Source organism: Panthera pardus, unplaced genomic scaffold (assembly GCF_024362965.1).
Source record: "Panthera pardus isolate Hobbes unplaced genomic scaffold, ASM2436296v1 HiC_scaffold_21, whole genome shotgun sequence".
Lineage (NCBI taxonomy): Eukaryota > Metazoa > Chordata > Mammalia > Carnivora > Felidae > Panthera > Panthera pardus.
The window spans coordinates 2,932,122-2,948,055 of record NW_026526777.1 but is presented as its reverse complement, the minus strand read 5'-3'; the positions used below and the strand labels follow the sequence as shown (position 1 = coordinate 2,948,055).

General features: G+C 54.6%; 1 protein-coding gene across 3 annotated transcripts; it reads left to right on the top strand.

Moving 5' to 3' along the window:
• Nucleotides 1-911: 911 nt before the first annotated feature.
• LOC109260396 (Fc receptor-like protein 1) lies at nucleotides 912-15,577 on the top strand. Of its 3 annotated transcripts, XM_019438565.2 has the most exons (11): nucleotides 914-1,536; nucleotides 4,987-5,007; nucleotides 7,118-7,387; nucleotides 8,436-8,723; nucleotides 8,879-9,157; nucleotides 10,007-10,120; nucleotides 11,185-11,212; nucleotides 12,204-12,286; nucleotides 12,494-12,562; nucleotides 13,076-13,107; nucleotides 14,078-15,577. In XM_019438565.2, the coding sequence occupies exons 1-11, from the start codon at nucleotides 1,506-1,508 to the stop codon at nucleotides 14,147-14,149; spliced, it is 1,287 nt and encodes a 428-aa protein (XP_019294110.2). In that variant the 5' UTR covers nucleotides 914-1,505; the 3' UTR covers nucleotides 14,150-15,577. The 3 variants fall into 3 exon arrangements, with proteins under 3 accessions (XP_053764843.1, XP_019294109.2, XP_019294110.2); XM_053908868.1 differs by lacking the exon at nucleotides 11,185-11,212 and having other exon boundaries at nucleotides 912-1,536; XM_019438564.2 differs by having other exon boundaries at nucleotides 912-1,536; nucleotides 13,076-15,577.
• Nucleotides 15,578-15,934: the final 357 nt, after the last annotated feature.

The following is a 15,934-nucleotide window of genomic DNA, read 5'->3' as shown; positions in this document are numbered from 1 at the left end:
TCACCGCCTCCACGTCAGACCTCGCCCCTGTTTACCGCATCAGAATCTTGGTGGGTTCAAATTTCATCATGGAACCGCATAGTTTATATGCGTATAATTCATACGAATGTACTTCTTGGTGTGTGTCTGTCAACGATGTTATAGAGACACAAGCGTGAAAGAGCTTAACGAATCATGTACAGCCTTCACCTGCAGAGGAGGGGAGAGAGATTTTTCTCCTGAAGGAATTGTGAAGGCACGTACCCCAGCACGGGCAAAGAGCATGTGTGCACACACACAACCTCACGCACTGGGCCGAGAGGACGCCACGTTCCTCAACGAGGGTGGAGCCTTGGTCCTGAAACTCTACACACAGGCTTTCCTGAGCCAGCAAACAGAGTTGGGGCGCACTGTCCCGTCTCTGGGATTCCAGGGGCCCTTCGGTCAGCCTCCGGCACTGCTCCCTCTTCCTCCAGGTGGCCCCTCGCTGGCCACCCTGATCACCTGCTTCTCTTCTCATGCCTCTTCCGACTCTACACTCAGACTTGGATGTCATCGCTCAATGGCGTCTTGCCATGTCCCCTAAGAGCTTTGCTCCCACACGTTGTTGGGTTCTTCTTAACCTTAGATACTCAAAGACTCAAGAGCTGTTGGAAATTAAGATGGTTTCTTCTCCTCTAACCATAATCTGAATTCCATGCAGGCTCTGGGTGCCCAGGACTGGATCCCCTGCGTGCTCGAGGCAGAGATGACGCTGACTTGGGGAAGGGGAGGAACACCACCACAAGTGCCAGGCCAGGAGCTAGTGGCGAATGTCCCCAAACACCCAGAAGCTAGTTTGCATATGCCTCTTTCCTGTGTTTCACTGACAGACATCCCCCCCACCCAGGCAGTAGTTTCCTGTGATTCTGTTTTCTTCTGTTTCTGGTTCACTGACCGCTACACCCTGCAAGTTTAAATATGGGAGCTGGCACCTTACAAATAGCTTGACTCTGTACAAATCATCATCCACAATGGTTCTCCGATGCTGCAGGGGACCCGGGTGACAGCCCATTGGTCTCTGGCTTGGACATTCGTGCCCAGAGCGGCCACAGTGCAGGCTGTTGAGAAACGAGAGTGTGTGTGGAGCAGACGTGGGCCAGGAGACATGCTTCCCAGTGAGGAAAACCCGCCATTGAACTTCCGCGGGACCGTGGTCTGAGGAAGGCTCATCGGGGTCAGAAATTGCCTCTGGGAAAGTTCCCTTGAGATACCCCCTGTGCTCCGGAGGGAGGCCCTGGAGTGCACCCTCTTCAAGTCGTGGACAGTCAACCAAATACAGAAAGGAGCACCTTTGCTCATCTGGGACCCCACAGGACAGGAAATAGAGGAGGGCCGTCGGAGCACCCTGGTTCGTCTTCTATTTCTGTAAATGTGCTGCAGCGTGACTTCCGCAGCCCTCTGACAAGCTGCTGCCTCTCGACTCGGAGCTGGATTCTTCCTCCGATGAGAAAGCATCTCCAGTGACAGCCCCCGACCTGGTCCTCATGCTGCTGGGGCTCATGCTGTTGATGTGCGGTGAGTAGGGCGTCTGAGCAGGTGCGGGGCTCCGGCCCCAGTGCCTCCCGAGGCCTCTGCCTGCGCCCGCGGGTGCTGGGATCTCTGCCTCCAACCGGCAGCTCAGAGTCGGTCAGCAGGTGGTAAATACTGGGAAGGCAGGTGTTTGAAGGGAATGTTCATTTCGGCTTTTACCTCCTGGGAAGTGTTCGCTGGCTGTCTTTCCTTCCAGTGTGAATTCTGTCTGTCTTCGCTGTTGCTGACAGCCACGGGGATAATTCATACAACAAACTGGGCCTTCGTTCCTTGTCTTACTGTCAACACCTTTCCCTTTATCGTCTGTCCTTGGCCCCCTCATTCCTACCATCAAACCCTAGAATTTATCACCAACAACTGTTCGCTTTCAAAATCCTTGTTTTGGGCACCCCCCACCCCACCCCTGCCGAGTGGCCACTCTTCAACCCCCGGAGCGACTTTTCGTTGCCAGGTACTGTCCTCTGCCTCCTCCCCACCTTAGATTCTGGGGCGCAAGCCTCCCGGCCACACCTGCACCTCTCTCCTCGTGAGCAGCCCCCGATCAGCATACTTCTCTGCACACATCACACCGGTGCCTTCACACGAAAGGCACCGTCCCATTGACTCATGTCCCTTTCAAGGTAGGGCACGCGTCTCCAGTGGTCCTGGCAGGGCCGGTGACCTCCTACACCTGCTAGTCTGAGCCTCACGCCTGGACAACTACGTCCCAGCTTCTCCGCCTCCTCAAACTCCTCCCTTCTCACACTCAGCTTATGACCTTGCTGCCTATGTCGCTGAGGACATGAACACTATCAGAAGAGAAAGTCCTCGTCTGCCTGCGGCCGTGCTCGGATCTCCCCGCCACCCCTCACACACCCTCCTTCGGGACTGCCCTATTCCCGTCCCCACGCAGGGGCCCTCCCTCCTCACTGGGTCCCAGGCGCTCCTGCTCCCTCAGAACCTCCACTCTGCCATCAGCACGATTTTTCCTTCTGGGTGATTCCCGTAAACATACAAACAGCATAACGTCTTTCCCCGGAAACCACGGAAATGCATCCTGACGGCCTCCGGCTGGCCTTTCGCAAAGTTTCTAGGCCGTTGCTGGGCTTTGCTTTATCTCCTGCCATCGTTTTGAGCTCATTTTTAACTGACGGGACAGTAAGATTCGCTTTTCTGATACGCCGTCTAAGATTCTCCGGAAGGATTTGCAGCCACGTGACCACCAGCACGCTCACCACATTTCTAACACCTCAACCCCTTTGGCATCACACCTGCCCGGCCCCTAAGCCCTGGGACCGTTGGCCGGTTCTCAGTGCTTGCAGGTTCCCCTCGCCCTGTCCTGGGCCACGGCCGGCCGTCTTTCGTCCCCAGTGCTGTTCCCTCCGGGACCAGCAGCCACCTGCGCGTCGCCCCGGCCTGGACTCCAGGTCCCATCTCCTCGCACTCGGCCTCCCGGGGATGGTCCTCTGCTCCCTCTTCTGGAAACGCTTCTTCCCGTGGCCTCTGGGCCACCACGTTCTGCTGGTTTTCTTTCTAACTCAACCCCCGTTGTTTCCTGACCTTCCCAAGGTTTGACTTTCCCAAGGTTGCTGCCCAGACCTGGTTCTTCCCCACCCACCCCTACCTTGCTCACTTCCCAGCTGCACCGTTCAGGTGCTTTGTGGCCACTTTAACCTTGAACTCAGGCTAATTTTCCCCAGCGCTGGTCTCTCCTCTGAGCACCTTCCATGCAGTCAACGGCCGCCCAGCCTCAGCCGGCATCCTCAGGCTTCCAGACTGAGTTTCCACCCATGTCCTCCCTGCTTGTCCTGCAGGACGGTGGTCCGTTCTCCTCCCCGCATGCGTGAGAGTGATTTTACAAACGTAAGTTCAGTCAGAGCTGTCCACGGCTCCCAGCACACCTGGAATGAAATCCAGGCCTGGCACCACGTCCAGGAAGCCCTCCGTGACTGGCTCGGACTGCCTGTAGGTACCACAGCAGTGCCCATCGCTGCCCCTCCCTCAGCTGCAGGGGCACTGCCTTCTCCTCCCTCCACAGATGAGCTCACTCCTTCTCAGGTCCTCCGCATTTGCTCCTTCTCTGGCCGGGGTGCTGGTCCCGAACACTGGGAAGGCAGCTCTCTGATTTCGTTGTTTTCTACCCAACTGACAGCTATCTAAATAGTCAAGATCGTCCGATGATACTCTCTAACTTATTTCTCAGCTTTATCTTTTTCTTCAGTTTATTTACTTATTTTGAGAAGGAGAGCAGAGAGAGAGAGGGCACGAGTGAGTGGGGCAGGGGCAGAAAGAGAGGAAAAGAGAGAGTCCCAAGCAGGTGCCGTGCTGCCAGCCCAGAGCCCAACATGGGACTCGACCCCACTGAACGTGAGGCCGCGGCCTGAGCCAAAATCAAGGGTCAGACGCTTAACCGACGGAGCCACACAGGCGCCCCTGGGCTTTATCTTTCCTACACGCCGATCACTCTCTGAAATCAGATTGCATATTGGTTCTTTAATTGGTGCTCTCCCCCTGAACAGCAAAGACTTGGTCACATTCGCTCTGGCCACCCGCGTCCCACTCACAATGAGTGACGCACAGGAGGCCCTCAAAATGCTTTGTAGGACGGATGAATGAAAACCGTGATGGTCATGCCAGCCCCCGTTGACTCCACTCTCCTACCCGAGGAACGCATCATTCAAATAAGCATTTAAGCTAAAAAGAAAAACCAGACTAAATATGTCAGACCAAGTATGGGTTCAAATAGATAGTGATAATGAGGTAATATTTACTGAACGTGGAATAAATTCCAGGCATTTTACGGATGTCAACTTATTTAATCCTCATGAAAACTCTGTGAAGTAGGTCCAGTATAGCCTCCATTCTACAGAAAAGGAACATAGAGCACAGAGAGGGAAAGCATTTTCTCCGAGGTAACACAGCTAGTAGGGCAGGGCCAGGGTTCAGGCCCGTGCCTTCTGGCTGAGAGCCTGCATCTCCCCAGAATCTCCTGTCCTTGGTCATCATGTCATAATACTCTGGTCAAATCCTTGGGATATGAGCGAATCTTTGGGGAAATCAGAATTCCTTCTCTGGACCTGCTCTGCTGGGAAGTAGGTGAATAAAGGGCACAGTGTGTGTGTGTGTGTGTGTGTGTGTGTGTGTGTGTCGGTCAGGAGCCTGGCCGTTGTCACTGCGAGTTGGCCGGGCCGGGGCAGGGTCCTCTGGACTTTTGAGGGAGGGATAAGAAGGAGGTGCGGTCACCAACGAAGGTACTGAGCCCTAACAATGGATGGGGGCAGTGATCAGAAATGAATGCGGGAGAAGGAGCGGAGGCCAAGAAGGAAGCAGAGAGGAGAAGGAAGAGGCAGGAGTGAAGCGGAGAGGGAAGGGGGGGAGGAGGGGGGGAGGGGGCAGTGCTGGGGGAGGTACGCCCAAGTCCAGATCCGCACTGATCTCTCCCGAATTCTCTCCTAGCGCCGCCCTGCGAACTAACTGGTGAGTAGCTCTCTTCCCCTCCCCCTTTGCGGTCTGTGGGAATCTTGTCGCAGCCGTGGATGCTGTCTGACATCTGGTGACAGCGGCTCCCTCGGGGCCCCGCGGCCTGTGTTCAGACCTGACACGAGCCTGCTCCGCTGGGGGTGGGGCGGTCTTGCTGTGACCTTCTCAAAACCACGGTCCTCTCCGCTCTCCGGAAGGGAGATGCTGTTTCACGGGGAAGTCACAGACTGCCGCAGATGGATGTGAGAAGACTGTCCACCCTCCCGGCCTCAGGGGCCCCAAGGCCCCCGTGTCTTCCCCGCTGGGTGCTCCCCCAGGAGCGCTGGAGGAGTCTCGGCCGCCACCCATCCGTGGCGACAATGACGGTGGATGCCGGGCCTCGGGCGAGCCACGCGTCACTCTGCCTCCTTCCTCCTGCAGTCCTGCTGTAGCCACAGCGGTCGGCCCGCACGACTTCTCTCCCAGACCCTGCTCGGTGCCACCGTTCACTCTGATCCTGATCCAAAGTCTTATCTTTACCAGAAGAGAAGAGGAAGTTTCCCCCCAGAAGGAACCTTCCACTAACGTGTGTTTACATCCAGGAGGCGTCAGAACTGCTCTCCTCTATGCAAAGTACTGTCCACGGGGCTGGAAGGGGCCCTCTGCGTCCTCAAGAACACGGGCCGCACGTACAACCGGGGGGAACAGGCCTCTGATGCCAACGGTCAGGGGTGTTCGGGACCAGCCCAACCTTCTGGACGGCTCTTCTGAGGTTCATCCAGGTGGAACGCAGGCCATGGGCTCATGGGCTCAATCGGAGCATAAGCAGAAATCCAAGGCCACACCCAGAGAGACGAAACTCCCACTACCAGGAATCTGCCAGGTGTTTCTGGGAACACCCGAGAATGATCTGGGGCAAGCTCTGAGCTCGAGGCTGAGCTCCAGCCCTCGCAAACGGCCCTGTCCGGGTCCTACTCCATGCCTGCCCTGCCCCATTCAGAAGCATAGGGCCCAGCTGCCTAGATGCCTTTTTTATTCCTTCCTCTGCTCAGCTCAAAAGCTGCCCTGTCCTCGGCCCACTGGGACTGCAGTTTTCCAAGGACAGAAAATGCCTCCCGGCGCACAGGTGTTCCGTCCAGGCCCCAGCACGGAGCAAACATTCTGGTACCGACGTCGGGAACAAGTTTTTTTGAGTTCCCAGGCGAGGCATTCCACGAGCCAGGCTTGAGGTGACAGGTGTTGGAACAGCCACCGCCTCTCTGTGACCTAGATCACGTGGCATTTTTCGCTGGTGAGGGGAGACAGGCTTCTCTTAGGAAAATTCCTAAACTTTCCTGAAAAGCAGAGGCTCTGAGACTTCCACAAACAAATGTTGCAAGAGCCAGTGTGCTCAGGGATTCTGGGGTTTCCCGGGCGCTGACGCTGGGCAGAAGGAGGTGAGGGGAAGCAGGACCCAGCTTTGCCCACCCGCGATCCCCGTGGAGAAAAGCCTTACGGTCAAAGAGGGAGGCATCCCTGAGCTCAAGGTACGGAAATTGCTCTGCACAACCTTGCCTTCTACGGAGGTGTGCACACGGTCCCAGAGCAAGGGAGCCCGGTGCGTGCGTGAGGCATTTTCCGGCAGGTGTGCCCCTGTTGCTTCCAGTGGGAAGGAGAGAATCCGTAAAGAAAGCATCGAGCGCCTCTCAACCTTTCCCTGACTGGCAGATCCCCCGGTGTCACGTTCCGTCCGTGGAAGAAATAGTGTGGCTCTGGGACCCCAGGGGAACGAAGCAGAAGAAAAACGACTGCCCTGATTGACAAGAATGAATGAAACCCACTCACTTTTCCTGAAGCGTCAGGCTTCACCGCCTCCAATCACAGTCGTCAGTGCCCTGCCCTGTCTCCGGAAGGGGTGTGTTTAGTTCGTGGCTAGAAATGTTGAAGCGTGAGAACCAAGTGGCAGGCAAGGGTTGTCTTATGGATGGAAGAGGTGCTGCGCGGGGGGGCGCCGGGGTGCGGGATGGGCTCTGCACCCCACTGGGTGGTTATCCGAGCCTGTTTCGGATGCTGAGAACACCAAGTGCCTCCACCCGGGGACTCTGAACCCCTGGGCCCTGGAACATATGTGTTTCGTCCCTCTCTCCAGCCCTGCTCCTGACCGCCACGCCCTCTCGGCCCGTGGAGGGAGGCTCAGTGACCCTGACCTGCAACGTTCTGGTCCCTTCACGGAGGCTGGACGGCCCCCTCCAGTTCTGCTTCTTCAGAGACAGCCGGGTCCTGTGGCCGGGCTGGAGCAGCTCCCCGGAGCTCCAGCTCCCCAAGGTGTGGAGGGAAGACTCAGGATCCTACTGGTGCGAAGAAAAGACCATGGCAGCCAGAGTCGCTCGGAGCCCGAGGGTCCAGATACAGGTGCAGAGTGAGTGCGGGGGCCTGCGGTGGGGGGCAGACACAGGCGGGGGCACGAGGCTGATCTCCCCCAACACTGGGGGCTCGGCTCCTGCAGGAAAGGAGGTGTACCGAGCTTCTCTCCTGGTCAGAGTCCCGGAGGGATCTTCCCTCATCCTTGCTAATCCCGCTCGAACGCACAGAAGGGTATTTAGGAAGCCCTCACTGTGCTGGAGAGTGGGGCCCCCCGATTTCCAGGAGCCACAGCTCCCGCGGTGCCCTCAACAGCCAGGGCGAGATGCATGGCCGTGGTTGGGGGCTGACGGGAGCCACAGAGAAGGGAGAAATCCGAGCCGCACGGAAAGGGGAAGCTTTGTACAGGAGGCTATTGGAGGAGAGGTTGGGGTTTGGTTTTGAGAGAGAAAAAGAGAAGGGGGGTGTTTTGTGACTCTGAACCGTGCTGCCCCATGTCAGGGTGGACACGCCGACGTCCTCCCCCCATTCTCGGTCCGAGATGCATCCTCGGAGCTGGGAAGCGGGTGTCGATTACCTCCAGAAGGCTGGCTTTCCCGCCTTCGCTCACAGCCCAGCCCTGGTGAGGCTGGAGACACGCCGGGCAGCGGGCCGTGCTCCCGTCCCGTCGCGCCACATAAGGGAGCCCTCCCGACTTCGGGAGAGAGCGATTGTTGCCCGCTCCCCTGTGCAGACGGGAAATCGAGTCCCAGGGAAGTTAAGCCCTTGGATCAAGCACACACAGTAAGACCAGAACCAGCACCCAAGCCCAGGCAGCTTGACCTTCGATCTGCACCATGGCCTCCTTACCGTTGTGCCTTGCAGAGTGAGGGTCCTGGGAGCCCCACTGTCCTGGGGCGGGAGGGGGTGCACGGTAACTGGATGGCCTTTGTCACACTGCCAGCATCCGCTGGACCAAGGCAGACCCAAATCGGCAGAACCCCCCCACCTCAAAACGGCCCCCAACGTTAGCCATTCAACCGCATGAACTGTTGACTTTACCCAAGGCCTTTGGGTTCAGGACAGTCACCCCTCCCGGGTCACATTGTGTCATTGTGTGTGTGTAGGAGTCCCCGTCTGTAATGTGAGCTTGGAGACACAGCCTCCCGGCGGGCAAGTGCAGAAGGGAGAGAGGCTGGCTCTCGTCTGCATGGTGGCCAGGGGCACAGGAGACATCACCTTCCTCTGGTACAAAGGGGCCCTGGGTTTGAACCTGGAAACAAAGACCCAGCGCTCTCTGGCAGCGAAGTATGAGATCCCGGCGGTGGGGGACAGTGACACAGACAAATACTACTGTGCAGCCGACAACGGCTACGGCCCCAGCCTCAGCGAGCTGGTGAGCGTCACCGTCAGAAGTAAGTTCTGCGACCCACCAGCGGCCCGCCAGCTGGGCTCCCCGTTCCCCTGGGGCACCCCAAGGGAGCTCAGCGGGGCTGGGCCTCCATGGGCTGGGATTACCAGTCCGTCCCCGTGTGGGGACCCTCTCTGATGGCCCCCCTGTCTCCCTCAGTTCCAGTGTCCCGCCCCGTCCTCACCATCAGGGGACCCGGGGCCCCGGCCGAAGTGGGGGACGTGGTCGAGCTTCGCTGCGAGGCCCAGAGGGGCTCTCCCCCCATCCTGTACCGGTTTTATCACAAGAATGTCACCCTGGGGAGGAGCTCAGCTCACCCTGGAAGAGGAGCGTCCTTCAACCTCTCTCTGACCGCAGAACATTCTGGAAACTACTCCTGCGAGGCCGACAACGGGCTGGGGGCCCGGCGCAGCGAGGCGGTGCCACTCAATGTCACAGGTACAGCCCAGGGCATAGAGCTGTCCTGGTCACTGCCTCTTTCCAGCATCCTGGGAGAGGTTGTGTTAATTTTACTTAAATTCAAGTTAGGTAACATACAGTGTAGTCTTGGCTTCAGGAGTAGAACCCAGTGATTCATCTCTCTTGTTTTTAATTGGTAGAATTATTTTTTTAATGTTTATTTATTTTTGAGAGAGAGATTGAGAGAGAGAGAGAGAGAGAATGAGCGGCGGAGGGGAGAGAGAGAGGGAGAACAGAATCCGAAACAGGCTCCAGGCTCCGAGCTGTCAGCACAGAGCCCGACGCGGGGCTCCAACTCGCGAAACTTGAGATCATGACCTGAGCCGAAGTTGGACCCTTGACTGACTGAGCCACCCAGGCACCCCCAGTGATTCGTCTCTTACATACGACACCCAATGCTCGTCCCAACAAGTGTCTTCCTTAATGCCCATCAGCCATCTAGCCCATCCCCCCAGCCACCTCCCTCCATCAACCCTCAGTTTGTTCTCTGTAGTGAAGAGTCTCTTATGCTTTGCCTCCCTCCTGGGGGAGTTCTCCTGACCCCGCCACGTTTCTGGCATCGTGCAACCAACGATGGGCGTCTGTGGGCGGTGCTGTCCTGGGAGGTGTATCTGAAGGGCATGGAGGCGACGAAGGCTTGAAGGCTGGTGCCTCTTCTCCTGTCATCAGTGTGAAGAGCTGTAGGCCCTCGATACAGAAGTCAGTTCACTGTCCCCCCGCCCCATCCCTGGGAAGGACAGACCTTGGCCTCAACCCACAGCCAGGATGTCTGCTCTCCAAAGGCCAGCCATCCAGCACAGCAGTTCATGCGCTGACCTCTCCCTCCAGTGCCCACGGAGGACAGGAAAGAACTTCTCGCCTCGGGAATCCTCAAGGGGATGCTTGGCGTCCTTGGTCCCGTCATTCTGGCCTTATTCTGCTGTGGGCTCCGGAAAAGACTAGGTTAGTATTTCAGAGACTGGTATTTTGTGACCGTGACCTTTGTTTTCACGGACACAGGCTGGGCCGGTGACGCGTACACGGAGGGATGGATATGCCCTGCTGGCCACCCTGCCCGCAGACCTGCTCCCAGCCCCCCGCACGGGAGCAGCACCCGTTAAACTGACGCAGTGTCTTAGGTCAAGTCTTCCATCTGCTACGTGTTATCGGTTCAGGTCCCCCCAATATCTCGTGTTCGTCTGATCTAATATTTACACCAAAATGTAACTCTATGTAAACTAACTAGTCAGCGCCTGGAGGAGACACACGGTTAGCAATCCCAGCCCTGCTGACCATCTCCCAGGTAAAGTCAGTGCCTCGGTTCTTATCTCCCCTCCCCCGAGCATGGTCACGTGCCTTTCCCGATTTCTGGAATGCTTGTCCACACATCCTCGTGTTCCAGTCACTGCAGGATCCCTCCTGCTTTCCAGCTTAAGTGTCACTTTCTCCGAGAGGCTTCCTCTGGCCACAGCCCGTGTTCTCTCATTATTCTCCATCAGGGCACTAAGCTGATTAGCCCCGCCGTGCTCACAACGGGTAACAAAAACATATGTTTTTGTGCATTTGATCTGGGACTCCTGTTCTCCGCCGAGCAAGATGGGGACAACGTGAGGTTTTCACTTGAATGCCCAGCTTTTCTTGCCTCTTGGGGCACGTCACCCCGTCTATAACGTGGCTGTGGCAGTGCCTGCTTCTCAGGACTTGTCATGACAACATTAGGGGGTGTGGTTGTTAAAACCCGAAGCAAACAATACAAGAGGTGGAGGTGTAAGGGTTCAGAGGTGGGGTTCAAGTCCTCACTCTGGTGTGAACCGTCTTTGGGAAGCTCGCGTGACCATTCTGCACGGAGCCTCCTCACCTGCAGGACGTAGGATCTGTGCAAGCGAGTGCCAGCTTGTCCTCTGGCACGCGGTGGCATTGTGAGGGGCACCGTAGCCCGGGGTGCAGTCCCCACACGAGGGCCACCTGAAAACAAGTGGTGAACAGATTCCCCCTTTGACATGTCTAATCATCTGCTTGACTTGTAGGAAGACGTCCCTCCGGGAACCCACACAGGTGAGGCTCTACTTTCCCTGTGTGCACGGGTGCGGCAGAAAAATCTGTCTTCCCGGTTTTGAGTTATCTTCTCTCCTGTGCTTGTTTCATGTTATTATAACCCACCCTGCGCACCCTCCCCCTGCCCCAGAGCTCTCCCCCTCGTAGCTGAGAACCTGCTTGCCACCCCTCTTCGTTGTACTTGAATTTAAATCCTTGCATCACTCTTCCTAATTTAGCTCCCTCGACAAACTACTTTGACCCATTTCACACATTCACCAATGAACTGATGCATTCAATCAATTCACTAGTATCTGAGGGTCTGTGAGTCGTTCCGATGAGGAAGGAAAACGGGATCCTAGGGTCTTAAAGTATCTCAGAGGAATTAAGATACGTGCACATTTCGGTAATTGAAGCCAGAGAGTGATAACCATTGCTGGTGAAGTTCTTTAGAAGTTTAGGGGGGTGGGGGGAGTTTTTTTTAAATCCTTGCATCTGGGGACATCAATGTTTAGTTGACATATTTTTATACCGGGTTGTTTTTATGCCGACAAAATACAGATATTTTCCCCCAGATCAGGGTAGCACTCTTTCAGGGGTACAAGCACGCACAAGCCCACTTTCTTCTCTCCCTTCCTCAAGCTGCTTGTTCTGCCTAACAACCTGTTTTCTGTCGGGGGAGAATCAATATTGCTTCATTCAATATTCACTGAGCGCGTGTGATGTGAGGGGCACCGATGCGGGTGTGGGCGACACCACCGTGAGCCCTTCAGATGGGGGCCTGCGCTCACGGGCTGTGTGCCCCAGCACTACCCGCTGCACCCTGCTGGGTCAGGTCAGGGCGTGGGCGATGCAGCCGTGCCCGGGACTCTCCCCAGGAGTCAGTATTCCGCCCAGGACCCTCCCTAGCAGGCTTCGCTCCTTCAATGTCTTGCTCACAATCGTCGAGGGAGATGTGCGGGGCATCTGGGACGCCACCCCACGCAGATGACGTGTGCTTCTGTGTCTGCAGGAGCCCTCCGAGCCCTGTGCCACCAGCATCCAGCTACGTCAACTCACCGGCCCCGCTGCAGGGACAGTCTATGTACGAAAACGGTGAGGGTCCCGAATGACCTGGCCCGAGGAGCTCGAGTGAGCTGGGGAAGGGGCGACGGGGTGCCGTCTGCCAGCCCCACCTGTGTCTGCCGTGCACCAGCCACCGCCTCCGTGAACAGGTGGCGGGTCTGTCCACGTGGCCACGGGGAGTCGGCGTGGAGTGGGAAGAAAGGGCCATGTCACAACGCCTCCTTTCTCCCCTTCCAGCGAATGTTGTACTCGGGGACGAGGTTTACTCTTTGGTGTACCACACGCAGCAGGAACGGCCACCAGCAGGTGAGACGCGAGGGAGTGAATTTGTCTCTGACTTTGTCCCTCCTGGAACCAAGGGGATAATCAGGGGCCGCGAGCGGCTTCGGTGCTGCTGCTCTGCCTCCCTGAGCTCCGGCCTTGGGTCTGGGAGCCGCCCCGAGGAGAGCCCAGTGCCGGTGCCTGCTTAGTGCCCCCAGTCAGACGGCACACGGGCGTGGCGATGTCGGCCTGTGCTCCTCGAGGGGCCCCGTGCTCTCTCTGAGGCCCGGGCGTCTGCTCACCTGCCGTTGTCCCGTCCATACTTGGTGGCTCCAGAAATGCCAAGTGTGTAAATGCCCAGAGGGACCTACTCACCCGTCTGCCCCCACGAGGCTGCGATTGTCCTGGGAACGGCAAGGCAACCGTGTTTGTGAAAGGCAGAAAAGCAAGACCAAAAACCGAGGGCAACCAATAAACCACAAGTAGCGTAAAGAAGCATATAAAAATTTACATTTAAATATAAATGACATCTTACAGCGCACATCTTCTCTCCCACAGTACCGCCCCCGAGGACACACGTCAAGGACCAGGTGAGTCAGAATCCCCATCGTACTTTCCCTCCTGCTCGTCTCTCTTTCTTCTGCCAACGGCTCCTCAAACTTTAAAACTTATGGCCACTTAGCAAAACCCAAATGCCTCCAGGGTCTGTCTCTTCCCTTATCTCCCCACACAGTGGGATAAAAACATTTGGTTGTAACAGTAAAGCGTCACTGTGCAAGGGAATTTTGGAGGCTTGCGTAGACGTTTCCTTTGGCCACAGACACATGGATGATTTGTAGTTACACTCTGGCACGTGCCAAGTCTAAACATGCCATTCCTTGAAAATCCTTGTTGTGAAATACTGTTCAGCCACACACACACACACACACACACACACGCACACACGCACACACACGCACGCACGCACACACACACACGACTTTGTGTTGTGAGGTTAACCAAACAACCCGTGGAAAACTAAATTAATATTGAACAAAGCTAAACTGAGAGGGATTTGTGTCATTGAAACTCAGTGATCTGTCAACCTTGAATAATTGACGACATCACTGATAATACGGAAATACTCTCAGAAAATTGCGGGAATCCCAGCTCGGCGTGTGTACAAAGACAGTAGACGCTTTGTAGTTTTGTCGAGTGAGGTGGGGAAGCCAGATGTGTCACGACAGAACCCATGTCCTTGGGAAACTCCAGTGACACACTGAATTTAGTGCATGAGTGTAAAATCCTGAAATCCTGCAAAAAACGCCAGCCCGCGGAACTGCCTAGCAGTGGCCCCTCCGAACGGGAGAGGGGCTTACACGTTTGGATCCGCGTGCATGGCCCACCGGGGGGATGGGACGCAGGCCCTTTGAAAATGCTCGCCCAGGGCCGCAGTCTTCCAAGAGGCTGTGCTGCATGTGCGTGGCACGTCATGATAGGACGTGCCCCGGCTGCCTGGGGAAGAGACAGGCCCCATGTGTGTTCCCTGCTCTGGTCCTGTCTATGTGCCTTTGCTTTTAGGATGCCTCAGCCATCTATTTTAGGCTGAAGAAGGCAAACGTTACAGATGAGGACTATGATGACGCTATGTAACGTTCCGGAAGATTCTGCCCTTTGGAAACCATCCATGACCCTAAGCCTCAGAACCAATACGTTCTTCACAGATCCTGGGGTAGTCAGCCCTCCAGTACTTCTGACCCAGGTGCTTTCCTCCCAAGACTATTCCTAAAACCAGCCGAGAGAACCAACATGAATGTGGGGGCGGGAAGGACCTTGTTACCAGGACCCCATACCTACTGGTTCGTCTAGGCACGGGTCGAATTGTGCTCTACCTTCTTATAAGAGGACACAAGGTGGGTGAAAGAGCTTGGGATCTTGGGGTGGAGGGACAGTGCAGCTCACTCAGCGGGCTGGGATGCAAGGTCAGTGACTCCACGGCGCTGCCACACACGGAGATGGGTGTCGTCACCTCGTAAGTGTAGACGGACTCTGTACTGATCTCCAGAACAGACGTCCAGTCCTGCCACTTACGTGCAGCCTGCTTCTGCGTCAAATATGTCACTCGGTGCATTTGGGGTCACTGACACCAAATTAGAATTCAAGCAAAGTTTTGTAAATACGTACTGTGGGTGCACTCAACTTTGGCGACATACTTTGTGTGCATAGGCCAGTCTAGATGCCGCCATATTTGTAATGAGATAGAATCTTGGTGAGTTTCACCACATCCAAAGTTCTGCGCTTGCTGCGGCTTCTAGAAGCTTTATGAATACAGTTTTTCTTCTTTTATTCACAAGCCTTTTAAAAATGTGACAATACAATTTGGAGTCTGTATTTTCATTTGAAAACAATTATTCACCACCTCTTACAAATTAAAACAATTTAAAAGTATACAATGTAAAAACTAAGGGTCTTCCCTATATCTAACACCACAAACGGTGCTCGTTGCTTAAAAACTTAGCTGCACAGATATTTTTAATTCTTCATACAAACTCTTGTACATGCAAGTAAATATACAAATATTTAGAAATATGCCTACCTTTAAAAATTGCAGAATATTTTCAAGTCTTTACATAGACATCTACTATTTTAAAAGGCTATATACAGATAAATCATAATATATACTTTTTAGTTTTGCAAACTAGAAGTAACATAAAATTTGTCACAATGACCATTTTAAGCGTACCATTCAGTGCTGTGAAATACTATCATAGTATATTGTAGTCTTTTCAACCACTGATGGACATGGGGTGGTTTCCCAAATTTTTATATTATAAAAAAAATACTAAAATAAATGTCCTGGGGCGCCTGGGTGGCTCGGTCGGTTGAGCATCTGACTTCAGGTCAGGTCACGATCTCCTCATTCGTGAGTTTGAGCCCCACGTTGGGCTCTCTGGGTTGTCAGCACAGACTCCACTTTGGATCCTCTGTCCCCCCTCTCTCTGTACCTCCCTCCCTCACTCTCTCTCTCAAAAATAAACATTAAAAATAAAATAATAAAATAAAAGTCCTTGTACAAATATACTTCTCTGTTCCTGTTAATTCATCTGAAGGATAAGTTTGTAAATCAGGGATTAGGACATTTTAGGTTGTGCACATTTGATGTTTTTGTTAAATACTCTTAAACTGCTCTTTAGTAAGGCTGGATCAGTGCACACGTCGACCAACAATGCGTGAGATAATCGACCTGTGAGAGAAAAGCACCATTGTCATTTCAATTAAAAATTTTAAAACTACTAATGCAATTGAGCATTTTCCCCATAAAGGGACTGTTAATTTGTAGTTCTTCCAAAAGTTTCCAGTGCTGACCCTTCGCCTATTTTCTCAGTGTTCATTTACCTTTTTCTTATAGCTTTTGTAGGAACGATTTATAATTTGTAT